General features: G+C 43.2%; 1 protein-coding gene and 1 pseudogene across 1 annotated transcript; one reads left to right on the top strand and one right to left on the bottom strand.

The window, feature by feature from the left end:
* Positions 1-1,468: 1,468 nt before the first annotated feature.
* On the bottom strand, positions 1,469-3,249 carry LOC120039572 (annotated as a pseudogene).
* Positions 3,250-6,078: 2,829 nt separating this feature from the next.
* On the top strand, positions 6,079-7,498 carry LOC120039571 (dynein heavy chain-like; the record flags this gene model as incomplete). The annotated part of the gene is made up of 2 exons (XM_038984990.1): positions 6,079-6,088; positions 6,471-7,498. Coding segments are annotated over exons 1-2 (1,038 nt in total), but the record flags the coding sequence as incomplete, so codon positions are not given.
* Positions 7,499-15,615: the final 8,117 nt, after the last annotated feature.

Raw genomic sequence — 15,615 nt, 5'->3', positions numbered from 1 at the left:
ATCTATTACCCCTGGTAGTAGTGCACTATATAGGGAATGTAATATATTACCCCTGGTAGTAGTGCACTATATAGGGAATGTAATCTATTACTCCTGGTAGTAGTGTACTATATAGGGAATGTAATCCGTTACTCCTGGTAGTAGTGTACTATATAGGGAATGTAATCTATTACTCCCCTGGTAGTAGTGCACTATATAGGGAATGTAATCCATTACTCCCCTGGTAGTAGTGCACTCTATAGGGAATGTAATCCGTTACTCCGTCAATGTGAATTTATTAATGTTCTACAGTAATAGATTCTTCATCTAACACATGTATATAATTACCAAAATACACATTTAAACATATCAACAAATACATTTAAACATAAGCAATCCAGACAGTCTACCATAGGACAGTTATGATATTAGTTAAATGATCTGAATGTTCAGCTATTCATGTGGGATACGAGATGTTTAATAGTGGTAAAACAAATGTATTTTATACAGTAGTAGTACAACACTGTCACTATGGGTATTAAGTTGTTAACAGTCACTATTTGTACTGACGACGTAAACGTTGTTTATGATAAAATATACCAAAAAACAAAGGTATCACTGTATCTTCCCACAGGTGGGACTTTATGTCTTTCTCCCCGAGGACAGGAGAGTCTTTCTCTGTCTCAGTCGCTATCTTCCATAATGGACTGTCTGTCCTCACAGTGGATAGGTGGACAGGTCTGTCTGTGTCTGTCTGTCCTCACAGTGGATAGGTGGACAGGTCTGTCTGTGTCTGTCTGTCCTCACAGTGGATAGGTGGACAGGTCTGTCTGTCCTCACAGTGGATAGGTGGACAGGTCTGTCTGTCCTCACAGTGGATAGGTGGACAGGTCTGTCTGTGTCTGTCTGTCCTCACAGTGGATAGGTGGACAGGTCTGTCTGTGTCTGTCTGTCCTCACAGTGGATAGGTGGACAGGTCTGTCTGTGTCTGTCTGTCCTCACAGTGGATAGGTGGACAGGTCTGTCTGTGTCTGTCTGTCCTCACAGTGGATAGGTGGACAGGTCTGTCTGTGTCTGTCTGTCCTCACAGTGGATAGGTGGACAGGTCTGTCTGTCCTCACAGTGGATAGGTGGACAGGTCTGTCTGTCCTCACAGTGGATAGGTGGACAGGTCTGTCTGTGTCTGTCTGTCCTCACAGTGGATAGGTGGACAGGTCTGTCTGTCCTCACAGTGGATAGGTGGACAGGTCTGTCTGTGTCTGTCTGTCCTCACAGTGGATAGGTGGACAGGTCTGTCTGTGTCTGTCTGTCCTCACAGTGGATAGGTGGACAGGTCTGTCTGTGTCTGTCCCACATAGTCTCTTCTACAGTGTTAAAATAGACAATACCAGTCTATGTATCTCTGTAGAAAGATCCGTCAGTCTCCATAATGTCTCTGTCCCAGTCTGTCTCTTCCACTGTCAGTCTCCATGTCTCAGAGGCCAGTGAGCTAGTTTCTCTGCCAAGTCCCGTTGGTCTTGTTCAGTGAGGTGCTACTTATTTTACATGTTTACTGTCTCCTGAGGCCTTCGTGGCCAGCTCTGCTGTGTCCGCCATCGGCTGCTTGTCCTCGTGCTCCGTCTCCCAGTGGTAGAAGTAGTTGAAGTTGGACACGATGACGGGGACGGGCAGGGCGATGGTCAACACGCCAGCGATGGCGCAGAGCGTCCCCACCATCTTTCCCCCCATAGTGATCGGGCACATGTCGCCGTAGCCCACTGTAGTCATGGTGACCAAAGCCCACCAGAACCCGTCTGGGATGCTGACGAACTGCGTGCTGGGCTCGTCCACCTCGGCGAAGTAGATGGCGCTGGAGAAGAGGATGACTCCGATGAAGAGGAAGAAGATGAGCAGGCCCAGCTCCCGCATGCTGGCCTTCAGGGTCTGGCCCAGGATCTGGAGCCCCTTGGAGTGTCTGGACAGCTTGAAGATCCTGAACACCCTGACCAGACGGATGATACGAAGGATGGCTAGAGACATGGCCTGGCTGGAGTTCTGGTCCGGAGTGGTGACCAGCTCCGTTACTAAGGTGACAAAGTACGGGATGATGGAGACAATGTCGATGATGTTCATGAGGTTGTGGAAGAAGTTGCTCTTGGAGGGACAGACCACGAAGCGCACCACCAGCTCGAAGAAGAACCATACGATGCAGGCCGTCTCGATGATGAAGAACGGGTCGGAAAACGTGTAGGTGATGGTTTTGGGCGTGGCCGAGGGCGGGAACAAGGTCCCGAGGCTGCCCAGCGATTGGTTCCCATTGAAAGGCATCAGCTGCGTGACGGTGGTGGGTAGGACGGGGTCCAGGGAGTTATCCCGGAACTCCGGTAGCGTCTCCAGGCAGAAGATGATGATGGAGATAACGATGACAAACACGGAGACCAGCGCCACGCCGCGTGCCGCGTTGGAACTCTCGGGGTACTCGAACAGCAGCCAGAACTGCCGGTACATCTCATTGGTCGGGAGAGGGATCTCCACTTCCTTGATGAAGCCCTCGTCCTCTCTGAACTGCTCCATGGCGTCACTCCCCAGCTCATAGAAGACGATCTCATCAGCAAACACATCCAGCGGAACGTTGGCCGGCCGGCGGATCTTTCCTCCTGACTGGTAGTAGTACAGGATGCCATCGAAGCTGGGCCGGTTCCGGTCGAAGAAATACAGGTTCCTCATGGGGTCGAAGTAGTCCATCCTCTTCGTAGGGTTCGCCAGAAGGGTCTCAGGGAACTGGTCGAGGGTTTTGAGCTGCGTCTCGAAGCGTAGCCCGGCGATGTTGATGATGACTTTTTGGTCTCCGTCGTCTAGACCTGTCTTGTCCACAAACAGATCCTCACAGCACTCCTTAGCCAGCCGGCTGAAGGTGGTCTCACTCTGCATCTGGGTCTCACTATTAAGCAACTTCTGCCAGTTGGTGATGATGCTGGCACAGCTAGGGCACCCCCTCCTGCTGTGGGCTGGCATGAGGGGCGACTGAGGTACGCCCAAATTATTGTGGGACGGGGACGGGCATGGGGAGGTGTGCCAAATGTGGGGGTTGTGTGAGGAGGGGCGGTGAGGCTGGGGGGTGGAGGTGTGGTTGGGCAGTGGGGAGAAGAGGTGGTGAGAGCCGGGGAAGGAGCATTGTTCGGGGGGAATATCGACCGCCAAGGCAGCGGTGTCATCAGGGTTGTCCAGCTCATTTTCCAGGCTGCTGTCGATGTCATCCAGACTCTCAAAGTCCACCATAGCCACCTCCATGGTTTCTGCTGCCGCAGCTGCTACTGTTCCCACAGTCCCGGACCCAGGTCCCTAACAAAGACCCTTAGCCTGAGGCCCAGGAAATCCAGGTGAGGAGATACAGGTGAGGAGATCCAGGGAGGGTGGCAGACTTCAGCCCCAGGCCTGCCTGTATGGCCAGAGAGAGAGGCTGTCCTCAGGCTCTAAGGCCCAGAGAGAGAGGCTGTCCTCGGGCTCTAAGGCCCAGAGAGAGAGGCTGTCCTCGGGCTCTAAGGCCCAGAGAGACAGATGGAGGCAGTCTTCAGGGTAACAGGGTGACAGGCTCTCCAGCAGTCAACAGATGGTTCCTCACCTCTGCTACCCTCTCTTTCTCAAACCTGAAGTGGGGGACCAGGAGAGAAAAAGATGCAGATTATTGTTATAAAACATTTTTTTCATTGTTGATGTCATTTTTAGTTTTTCTCACTTTTGTTTATTGTTTATTTAACCTGCTTTGGCAATGTAAACATAAAAAATAAATAATAAAATATATATTGTATTTCAACTTTATTTAACCAGGTAGGCTAGTTGAGAACACCTTTATTTAACCAAGTAGGCTAGTTGAGAACACCTTTATTTAACCAGGTAGGCTAGTTGAGAACACCTTTATTTAACCAGGTGGGCCAGTTGAGAACACCTTTATTTAACCAGGTAGGCTAGTTGAGAACACCTTTATTTAACCAGGTAGGCTAGTTGAGAACAAGTTCTAATTTACAACCGTGACCTGGCCAAGATAAAGCACAGCAGTTCGACACATACAACAACACAGAGTTACACATGGAGTAAAACAAACATACAGTCAATAATACAGTAGAACAAAGAAAAATCTATATACAGTGAGTACAAATGAGGTAAGATAAGGGAGGTAAAGCAATAAATAGGCCATGGTGGTGAAATAATTACAATATAGCAATAAAACACTGGAGTGCTAGATGTGCAGAAGATTAATGTGCAAGTAGAGATACTGGGGTGCAAAGGAGCAAGATAAATAAATAAATACAGTATGGGGATGAAGTAGTTGGATGGGCTATTTACAGATGGTCTATGTATAGGTGCAGTGATCTGTGAGCTGCTCTGACAGCTAGTGCTTAAAGCTATAGTTTTAATGGCTCCAACCTAAGTGTATGTAAACTTCCAACTTCAACCGTAAATATATACACAGTATTGGAGAGAGAGTGAGAGAGAGGGTTAGAGAGTGTGACATGTTTGCTGCTGACAGTCCTGCTATCCGCACCATTTGCTTTAGCTCTGCTTTCAACTGCTTGACACTGACACCCTGATGCCTGACACACAGACAAACACCTGCTCCCTCCTCCTGTTCTCTTGCTATGCATCTGACCTGGTTAGAACAACAGGGAGGAGAGGAGGATCACTGGGTTTCGGCATGGAGTTGTATTCCCTGACACATAGGGTGCCCTCCCTGCTCCAGAACAACGCACGCACACACACACACACACACACACACACACACACACACACACACACACACACACACACACACACACACACACACACACACACATCAGTTTGTGTTAAATGAGAGAGAGACCCTTTCACACTGATAATGACAATACATAGAAACCCGATCAGTGTGTGCTGTCGCCCGCAGATGTTTCATTAAAGACTACAGAGATGTTTCACCACCCGATACAATGCAGAGAGAGAGAGAGGAAGAGAGAGAGAGAGCGAGAGAGCGAGAGAGAGTGAGAGAGAGAGAGAGTGAGCGAGCGAGAGAGTGAGCGAGAGAGAGAGAGAGAGAGAGAAACAGATAAATAGAGAGAAAGATATAGAAGGGCAACCAGTGAAGAATAATTACAACCCATATTTATGTTTATTTATTTTCCCTTTTGTACTTTAACCATTTGCACATCGTTACAACACTGTATATTTACATAATATGACATTTGTAATGTCTGTATTCTTTTGGAACTTCTGTGAGTGTAGTGTTTGCTGTTCATTTGATTGATTATTATCTACTTCAATTGCTTTGGCAATGTTAACATTTGTTCCCCATGCCAATAAAACCCCTTGAATTGAATTTAATATATATAGATTGAGAGAGAAAGAGATAGCGAGAGAGAGGGGTAATTGGGGGGAAATGAAGACAGGATAATTGTAGAGAGAAAAAGAATTGGAGCAGGGAGAAATGAGAGAGATAAAGGAGAAAGGCTTATGAGGGGTGGATATGAGAGAGATAAAGGCTTATGAGGGGTGGATATGAGAGAGAAGGAGAAGAAATGGATGAAGAGGTGACAACACATTAGTGAGATCCACTTTCCATAGTGGTGGCTGCATCATGTTATGGGTATGCTTGCAATCGTTAAGGACTGGGAAGTTTTTCAGGATAAAATAAGAAATGGAATAGAGCTAAGCACAGAAAAAATCCTAGAGGAAAACCTGGTTCAGTCTGTTTTCCACCAGACGCTGGGGGATTCATTCACCTTTCAGCAGGACAATAACCTTAAACATAAGGTCAAATCTACACTGGAGTCGACAAGTTACAGTTTGGACTTAAATCTACGTGAAAATCTAAAGACCAGAAAATGGTTGTCTAGCAATGATCAACAACCAATCTGACAGAGCTTGAAGAATTTTGAAAAGAATAATGGGCAAATATTGTACAATCCAAGTGTGAAAAGCTCATAGAGACTTACCCAGAAACACTCACAGCTCTAATCACTGCCAAATGTGCTTCTACAAAATATTGACTCAGGTGGTGTGAATACTTACAGTATGTAAATGACATATGTCTGTATTTCATTTTTAATAAACTTGCAAAATATTCTAAAAACAGGTTTTGCCTTTGCCATTATGGGGTATGGTGTGAAAACACCCCGATTAAATCCATTTAGAAATCAGGCCGTAACAACAAATGTGGAATAAGTCAAGGGGTATGAATACTTTCTGAAGGCACTGTACGCATGTTGTTTGTGCAATGGTATCTTCTAAATCAGAGAGGAATTGGTGAAACATGATTAGGTTAGCTAGCTAGCTACAGGAGGTACGAAACATGTAGCATCTAATTAGGGTCCCCTGGAAATACTGACCAACACTTTGATTCCTACCCTGTCAATAATTCCTCCCTGGCTTATTCATTCATTGTCATGTCAAAGAACAACGTATTCAAGGTGCTTCCCACTGTATTCTGTAACTATAGAAACTACACAATAAGAATAATCATTATATTTCCTTGATTCCAAAAGTTCACAAATTAACTAAGCCTGTTTTTGTTGTTGTTGTTGCCCACATAACCTATAACATCCACTACATAACCTATAACATCCACTACATAACCTATAACATCCACTACATAACCTATAACATCCACTACATAACCTATAACATCCACTACATAACCTATAACATCCACTACATAACCTATAACATCCACTACATAACCTATAACATCCACTACATAACCTATAACATCCACTACATAACCTATAACATTCACTACATAACCTATAACATCCACTACATAACCTATAACATCCACTACATAACCTATAACATCCACTACATAACCTATAACATCCACTACATAACCTATAACATCCACTACATAACCTATAACATCCACTACATAACCTATAACATCCACTACATAACCTATAACAATCACTACATAATCTATAGCATCCACTACATAACCTATAACATTCACTACATAACCTATAACATCCACTACATAACCTATAACATTCACTACATAACCTATAACATTCACTACATAACCTATAACATCCACTACATAACCTATAACAATCACTACATAATCTATAGCATCCACTACATAACCTATAACATTCACTACATAACCTATAACATCCACTACATAACCTATAACATTCACTACATAACCTATAACATTCACTACATAACCTATAACATCCACTACATAACCTATAACATCCACTACATAACCTATAACATCCACTACATAACCTATAACATCCACTACATAACCTATAACATTCACTACATAACCTATAACATCCACTACATAACCTATAACATTCACTACATAACCTATAACATCCACTACATAACCTATAACATCCACTACATAACCTATAACATCCACTACATAACCTATAACATTCACTACATAACCTATAACATCCACTACATAACCTATAACATTCACTACATAACCTATAACATTCACTACATAACCTATAACATCCACTACATAACCTATAACATTCACTACATAACCTATACCCCTCGAGCAAGTTGCAGATTTTTAGCCATTTGAAAAAATGTAAAATAGAGTTACAGAATCACAGTCCCACATTCCTGAAAGCATTTTCTCCTTTACTGTCCTTTATTGGACAAAGCTTTCAAAAGGTGTTTGGGCATCCTGAGACCCAACGAGTAACCTTGTTTCATAGAAAGAGAGGAGAAAATAAAAATAATAACAGTAATTGTACTAGTTGATACGAAAAGCTCTGAAAAATAATTATCTGCAGCTATTTGTCCCCAAGTTATAATGCTAACTGTATCTGCTGCTATTTGTTACCAAGTTATAATGCTAACTTTATCTGCTGCTATTTGTTACCAAGTTATAATGCTAACTGTATCTGCAGCTATTTGTTACCAAGTTATAATGCTAACTGTATCTGCTGCTATTTGTTACCAAGTTATAATGCTAACTGTATCTGCTGCTATTTGTTACCAAGTTATAATGCTAACTGTATCTGCTGCTATTTGTTACCAAGTTATAATGCTAACTGTATCTGCTGCTATTTGTTACCAAGTTATAATGCTAACTGTATCTGCTGCTATTTGTTACCAAGTTATAATGCTAACTGTATCTGCAGCTATTTGTTACCAAGTTATAATGCTAACTGTATCTGCTGCTATTTGTTACCAAGATATAATGCTAACTGTATCTGCTGCTATTTGTTACCAAGTTATAATGCTAACTGTATCTGCTGCTATTTGTTACCAAGATATAATGCTAACTGTATCTGCTGCTATTTGTTACCAAGTTATAATGCTAACTGTATCTGCAGCTATTTGTTACCAAGTTATAATGCTAACTGTATCTGCTGCTATTTGTTACCAAGTTATAATGCTAACTGTATCTGCTGCTATTTGTTACCAAGTTATAATGCTAACTGTATCTGCTGCTATTTGTTACCAAGATATAATGCTAACTGTATCTGCTGCTATTTGTTACCAAGTTATAATGCTAACTGTATCTGCTGCTATTTGTTACCAAGTTATAATGCTAACTGTATCTGCTGCTATTTGTTACCAAGTTATAATGCTAACTGTATCTGCTGCTATTTGTTACCAAGTTATAATGATAACTGTATCTGCTGCTGATATTTGTTACCAAGTTATAATGCTAACTGTATCTGCTGCTATTTGTTACCATGTTATAATGCTAACTGTATCTGCTGCTATTTGTTACCAAGTTATAATGCTAAATGTATCTGCTGCTATTTGTTATCAAGTTATAATGCTAACTGTATCTGCTGCTATTTGTTATCAAGTTATAATGCTAACTGTATCTGCTGCTATTTGTTACCAAGTTATAATGCTAACTGTATCTGCTGCTATTTGTTACCAAGTTATAATGCTAACTGTATCTGCTGCTATTTGTTACCAAGTTATAATGCTAACTGTATCTGCAGCTATTTGTTACCAAGTTATAATGCTAACTGTATCTGCTGCTATTTGTTACCAAGTTATAATGCTAAATGTATCTGCTGCTATTTGTTACCAAGTTATAATGCTAAATGTATCTGCTGCTATTTGTTACCAAGATATAATGCTAACTGTATCTGCTGCTATTTGTTACCAAGTTATAATGCTAACTGTATCTGCAGCTATTTGTTACCAAGTTATAATGCTAACTGTATCTGCTGCTATTTGTTACCAAGATATAATGCTAACTGTATCTGCTGCTATTTGTTACCAAGTTATAATGCTAACTGTATCTGCTGCTATTTGTTACCAAGATATAATGCTAACTGTATCTGCTGCTATTTGTTACCAAGTTATAATGCTAACTGTATCTGCTGCTATTTGTTACCAAGTTATAATGCTAACTGTATCTGCTGCTATTTGTTACCAAGTTATAATGCTAACTGTATCTGCTGCTATTTGTTACCAAGTTATAATGATAACTGTATCTGCTGCTGATATTTGTTACCAAGTTATAATGCTAACTGTATCTGCTGCTATTTGTTACCATGTTATAATGCTAACTGTATCTGCTGCTATTTGTTACCAAGTTATAATGCTAACTGTATCTGCAGCTATTTGTTACCATGTTATAATGCTAACTGTATCTGCTGCTATTTGTTATCAAGTTATAATGCTAACTGTATCTGCTGCTATTTGTTACCATAATGCTAACTGTATCTGCTGCTATTTGTTACCAAGTTATAATGCTAAATGTATCTGCTGCTATTTGTTATCAAGTTATAATGCTAACTGTATCTGCTGCTATTTGTTATCAAGTTATAATGCTAACTGTATCTGCTGCTATTTGTTACCATAATGCTAACTGTATCTGCTGCTATTTGTTACCAAGTTATAATGCTAAATGTATCTGCTGCTATTTGTTACCAAGTTATAATGCTAACTGTATCTACAGCTATTTGTTACCATAATGCTAACTGTATATGCTGCTATTTGTTACCAAGTTATAATGCTAACTGTATCTGCAGCTATTTGTTACCAAGTTATAATGCTAACTGTATCTGCTGCTATTTGTTACCAAGTTATAATGCTAAATGTATCTGCTGCTATTTGTTACCAAGTTATAATGCTAACTGTACACTAACTGTATCTGCTGCTGATCAATGTACCTGCTGCTATTTGGTATTCACCAAATCAACCTAGGAGCTATGGCATCTGGGATTCACCAAACCAGCATACTTCATAACACTTGATAATCCTTCCTAAGCCTTCATAGACACATATACACACATGCACGTATCATCCAGTCTTACCTCTGCTGAGCCCCAAGAGGTTGAGAGTTGGAGAGGGGGAGAGACAGCGAAAGGAAGAGAGAGGGATGTCCCAGTAGACTAGTCTGTATGATCTGGGATCATGATGACTAGTCTATCAGAGATCGGGGAAACCCTACCTTACTTTACGCAGTACGAAACTAGAGCAGGGGCACAGGGCACAAGGAAACACACGCGCACACACACAAATGGACAGACACACACACGCACACACACAAACGGCATGCAAACACCAGCATCTGTTACCTGTTCAAGGGCTGCAGTCTGTCTTCTCTATGTAGTCCAGTGTGTCTTCTCTGTGTAGTCCAGTGTCTTCTCTATGTAGTCCAGTGTGTCTTCTCTATGTAGTCCAGTGTGTCTTCCCTATGTAGTCCAGTGTGTCTGCTCTATGTAGTCCAGTGTCTTCTCTATGTAGTCCAGTTTGTCTTCTCAATGTAGTCAAGTGTCTTCTCTATGTAGTCCAGTGTGTCTTCCCTATGTAGTCCAGTGTCTTCTCTATGTAGTCCAGTGTCTTCTCTATGTAGTCCAGTGTCTTCTCTATGTAGTCCAGTGTGTCTTCTCTATGTAGTCCAGTGTGTCTTCTCTATGTAGTCCAGTGTCTTCTCTATGTAGTCCAGTGTGTCTTCTCTATGTAGTCCAGTGTCTTCTCTATGTAGTCCAGTGTTTCTTCCCTATGTAGTCCAGTGTGTCTTCTCTATGTAATCCAGTGTCTTCTCTATGTAGTCCAGTGTGTCTTCCCTATGTAGTCCAGTGTGTCTTCTCTATGTAGTCCAGTGTCTTCTCTATGTAGTCCAGTGTCTTCTCTATGTAGTCCAGTGTGTCTTCTCTATGTAGTCCAGTGTCTTCTCTATGTAGTCCAGTGTCTTCTCTATGTAGTCCAGTGTCTTCTCTATGTAGTCCAGTGTGTCTTCTCTATGTAGTCCAGTGTGTCTTCTCTATGTAGTCCAGTGTGTCATCTCTATGTAGTCCAGTGTGTCTTCTCTATGTAGTCCAGTGTGTCATCTCTATGTAGTCCAGTGTGTCTTCTCTATGTAGTCCAGTGTGTCTTCTCTATGTAGTCCAGTGTGTCTTCTCTATGTAGTCCAGTGTCTTCTCTATGTAGTCCAGTGTCTTCTCTATGTAGGTCATTGTCTTCTATATGTAGTCTAGTCTGTCTTCTCTATGTAGTCCAGTGTGTCATCTCTATGTAGTCCAGTGTGTCTTCTCTATGTAGTCCAGTGTCTTCTCTATGTAGTCTAGTCTGTCTTCTCCATGTTGTCCAGTGTGTCTTCTCTATGTAGTCCAGTCTGTCTTCTCTATGTAGTCTAGTGTGTCATCTCTATTTAGTCCAGTGTGTCTTCTCTATGTAGTCCAGTGTGTCTTCTCTATGTAGTCCAGTGTCTTCTCTATGTAGTCCAGTGTCTTCTCTATGTAGTCCAGTGTGTCTTCTCTATGTAGTCCAGTGTGTCATCTCTATGTAGTCCAGTGTGTCTTCTCTATGTAGTCCAGTGTGTCTTCTCTATGTAGTCCAGTGTCTTCTCTATGTAGTCCAGTTTGTCTTCTCTATGTAGTCCAGTGTGTCTTCTCTATGTAGTCCAGTGTGTCTTCTCTATGTAATCCAGTGTGTCTTCTCTATGTAGTCCAGTGTCTTCTATATGTAGTTCAGTGTCTTCTATATGTAGTCCAGTGTGTCTTCTCTATGTAGTCCAGTGTGTCATCTCTATGTAGTCCAGTGTGTCTTCTCTATGTAGTCCAGTGTGTCATCTCTATGTAGTCCAGTCTGTCTTCTCCATGTTGTCCAGTGTGTCTTCTCTATGTTGTCCAGTGTGTCTTCTCTATGTAGTCGAGTGTGTCTTCTCTATGTAGTCCAGTGTGTCTTCTCTATGTAGTCCAGTGTGTCTTCTCTATGTAGTCCAGTGTGTCTTCTCTATGTAGTCTAGTCTGTCTTCTCCATGTTGTCCAGTGTGTCTTCTCTATGTTGTCCAGTGTCTTCTCAATGTAGTCCAATGTCTTCTCAATGTAGTCCAGTGTGTCTTCTCTATGTAGTCCAGTGTCTTCTCTATGTAGTCTAGTGTGTCATCTCTATGTAGTCCAGTGTGTCTTCTCTATGTAGTCCAGTGTGTCTTCTCTATGTAGTCTAGTCTGTCTTCTCCATGTTGTCCAGTGTGTCTTCTCTATGTAGTCTAGTGTGTCATTTCTATGTAGTCCAGTGTTTCTTCTCAATGTTGTCCAGTGTGTCTTCTCTATGTAGTCCAGTTTGTCTTCTCTATGTAGTCCAGTGTGTCTTCTCTATGTTGTCCAGTGTGTCTTCTCTATGTAGTCGAGTGTGTCTTCTCTATGTGGTCCAGTGTGTCTTCTCTATGTAGTCCAATGTGTCTTGTCTATGTAGTCCAGTGTGTCTTCTCTATGTAGTCCAGTGTGTCTTCTCTATGTAGTCCAGTGTGTCTGTAGAGAGAGACACGTAGAGAGAGATAGAGACCAGTGTGTCTGTAGAGAGAGAGAGAGACTAATGTGTCTGTAGAGAGAGACCAGTGTGTCTGTAGAGAGATACCAGTGTGTCTGTAGAGAGAGAGACCAGTGTGTATCTGTAGAGAGAGAGACCAGTGTGTGTCTGTAGAGAGAGAGAGACCAGTAGGTCTGTAGAGAGAGAGACCAGTATGTCTGTAGAGAGAGACCAGTGTGTCTGTAGAGAGAGAGACCAGTGTGTCTGTAGAGAGAGAGACCAGCGTGTCTGTAGAGAGAGAGACCAGTATGTTTGTAGAGAGAGACCAGTGTGTCTGTAGAGAGAGAGACCAGTGTGTCTGTAGATGGAGACCAGTGTGTCTGTAGATGGAGACCAGCGTGTCTGTAGATAGAGACCAGTATGTCTGTAGAGAGAGAGACCAGTGTGTCTGTAGAGATAGAGACCAGTGTGTCTGTAGATAGAGACCAGTGTGTCTGTAGAGAGAGAGGCCAGTGTGTCTGTAGATAGAGAACAGGGTGTCTGTAGAGAGAGACCAGTATGTCTGTAGATAGAGACCAGTGTGTCTGTAGAGAGAGAGACCAGTGTGTCTGTAGAGAGAGAGACCAGTGTGTCTGTAGATAGAGACCCGTGTGTCTGTAGAGAGAGAGGCCAGTGTGTCTGTAGATACAGACCAGTGTGTCTGTAGAGAGAGAGACCAGTATGTCTGTAGAGAGAGACCAGTATGTCTGTAGATAGAGACCAGTGTGTCTGTAGATAGAGACCAGTGTGTGTCTGTAGAGAGAGAGACCAGTGTGTCTGTAGAGAGAGAGACCAGTGTGTCAGTAGAGAGAGACCAGTGTGTCTGTAGAGAGAGAGGCCAGTGTGTCTGTAGAGAGATACCAGTGTGTCTGTAGAGAGAGAGACCAGTGTGTCTGTAGAGAGAGAGACCAGTGTGTCTGTAGAGAGAGAGACCAGTGTGTCTGTAGAGAGAGAGACCAGTGTGTCTGTAGAGATAGAGACCAGTGTGTCTGTAGAGAGAGACCAGTGTGTCTGTAGAGATAGAGACCAGCGTGTCTGTAGAGAGAGACCAGTGTGTCTGTAGATAGAGACCAGTGTGTCTGTAGATAGAGACGAGTGTGTCTGTAGAGAGAGAGGCCAGTGTGTCTGTATATAGAGACCAGTGTGTCTGTAGAGAGAGAGACCAGTGTGTCTGTAGATAGAGACCAGTGTGTCTGTAGATAGAGACCAGCGTGTCTGTAGAGAGAGAGACCAGTGTGTCTGTAGATAGAGACCAGTGTGTCTTTAGAGAGAGAGACCAGTGTGTCTGTAGAGAGAGAGACCAGTGTGTCTGTAGAGAGAGAGACCAGTGTGTCTGTAGATAGAGACCAGTGTGTGTCTGTAGAGAGAGAGACCAGTATGTCTGTAGAGAGAGACCAGTGTGTGTCTGTAGAGAGAGAGACCAGTGTGTCTGTAGAGAGAGACCAGTGTGTGTCTGTAGAGAGAGAGACCAGTGTGTCTGTAGAGAGAGAGACCAGTGTGTCTGTAGAGAGAGAGACCAGTGTGTCTGTAGAGAGAGAGACCAGTGTGTCTGTAGAGAGAGAGACCAGTGTGTCTGTAGAGAGAGAGACCACTGTGTCTGTAGAGAGAGAGGCCAGTGTGTCTGTAGAGAGAGAGGCCAGTGTGTCTGTAGAGAGAGGCCAGTGTGTCTGTAGAGAGAGACACATAGAGAGAGAGAGAGACTAATGTGTCTGTAGATAGAGACCAGCGTGTCTGTAGAGAGAGAGACCAGTGTGTCTGCAGAGAGAGAGACCAGCGTGTCTGTAGAGAGAGACCAGTGTGTCTGTAGATAGAGACCAGTATGTCTGTAGAGAGAGAGACCAGTGTGTCTGTAGAGAGAGAGACCAGTGTGTCTGTAGAGAGAGAGACCAGTGTGTCTGTAGAGATAGAGACCAGCGTGTCTGTAGATAGAGACCAGTGTGTCTGTAGAGAGAGAGACCAGTGTGTCTGTAGAAAGAGAGACCAGTGTGTCTGTAGATAGAGACCAGTGTGTCTGTAGATAGAGACCAGTGTGTCTGTAGAGAGAGAGATTAATGTGTCTGTAGATAGAGACCAGTGTGTCTGTAGAGATAGAGACCAGTGTGTCTGTAGATAGAGACCAGTGTGTCTGTAGAGAGAGAGACCAGTGTGTCTGTAGAGAGAGAGACCAGTGTGTCTGTAGAGAGAGAGACCAGTGTGTCTGTAGAGAGAGAGACCAGTGTGTCTGTAGAGAGAGACCAGTGTGTCTGTAGAGAGAGAGACCAGTGTGTCTGTAGAGAGAGAGACCAGTGTGTCTGTAGAGATAGAGACCAGTGTGTCTGTAGATAGAGAACAGTGTGTCTGTAGAGAGAGAGACCAGTGTGTCTGTAGAGATATAGACCAGTGTGTCTGTAGAGATAGAGACCAGTGTGTCTGTAGAGATAGAGACCAGTGTGTCTGTAGATAGAGAACAGTGTGTCTGTAGAGAGAGAGAGAGAGCCCAGTGTGTCTGTAGAGAGAGAGACCAGTGTGTCTGTAGATAGAGACCAGCGTGTCTGTAGAGAGAGAGACCAGTGTGTCTGTAGAGAGAGAGACCAGCGTGTCTGTAGATAGAGACCAGCGTGTCTGTAGATAGAGACCAGCGTGTCTGTAGAGAGAGACCAGTGTGTCTGTAGATAGAGACCAGTATGTCTGTAGAGAGAGAGACCAGTGTGTCTGTAGAGAGAGAGACCAGTGTGTCTGTAGAGAGAGAGACCAGTGTGTCTGTAGAGAGAGAGACCAGTGTGTCTGTAGAGATAGAGACCAGCGTGTCTGTAGATAGAGACCAGTGTGTCTGTAGAGAGAGAGACCAGTGTGTCTGTAGATAGAGACCAGTGTGTCTGTAGATAGAGACCAGTGTGTCTGTAGAGAGAGAGACTAATG

Source organism: Salvelinus namaycush, unplaced genomic scaffold (genome assembly GCF_016432855.1).
Source record: "Salvelinus namaycush isolate Seneca unplaced genomic scaffold, SaNama_1.0 Scaffold280, whole genome shotgun sequence".
Taxonomy (NCBI): domain Eukaryota; kingdom Metazoa; phylum Chordata; class Actinopteri; order Salmoniformes; family Salmonidae; genus Salvelinus; species Salvelinus namaycush.
Note: the sequence above shows the minus strand (reverse complement) of the source record. Positions and strands in the feature narration are given on the sequence as shown.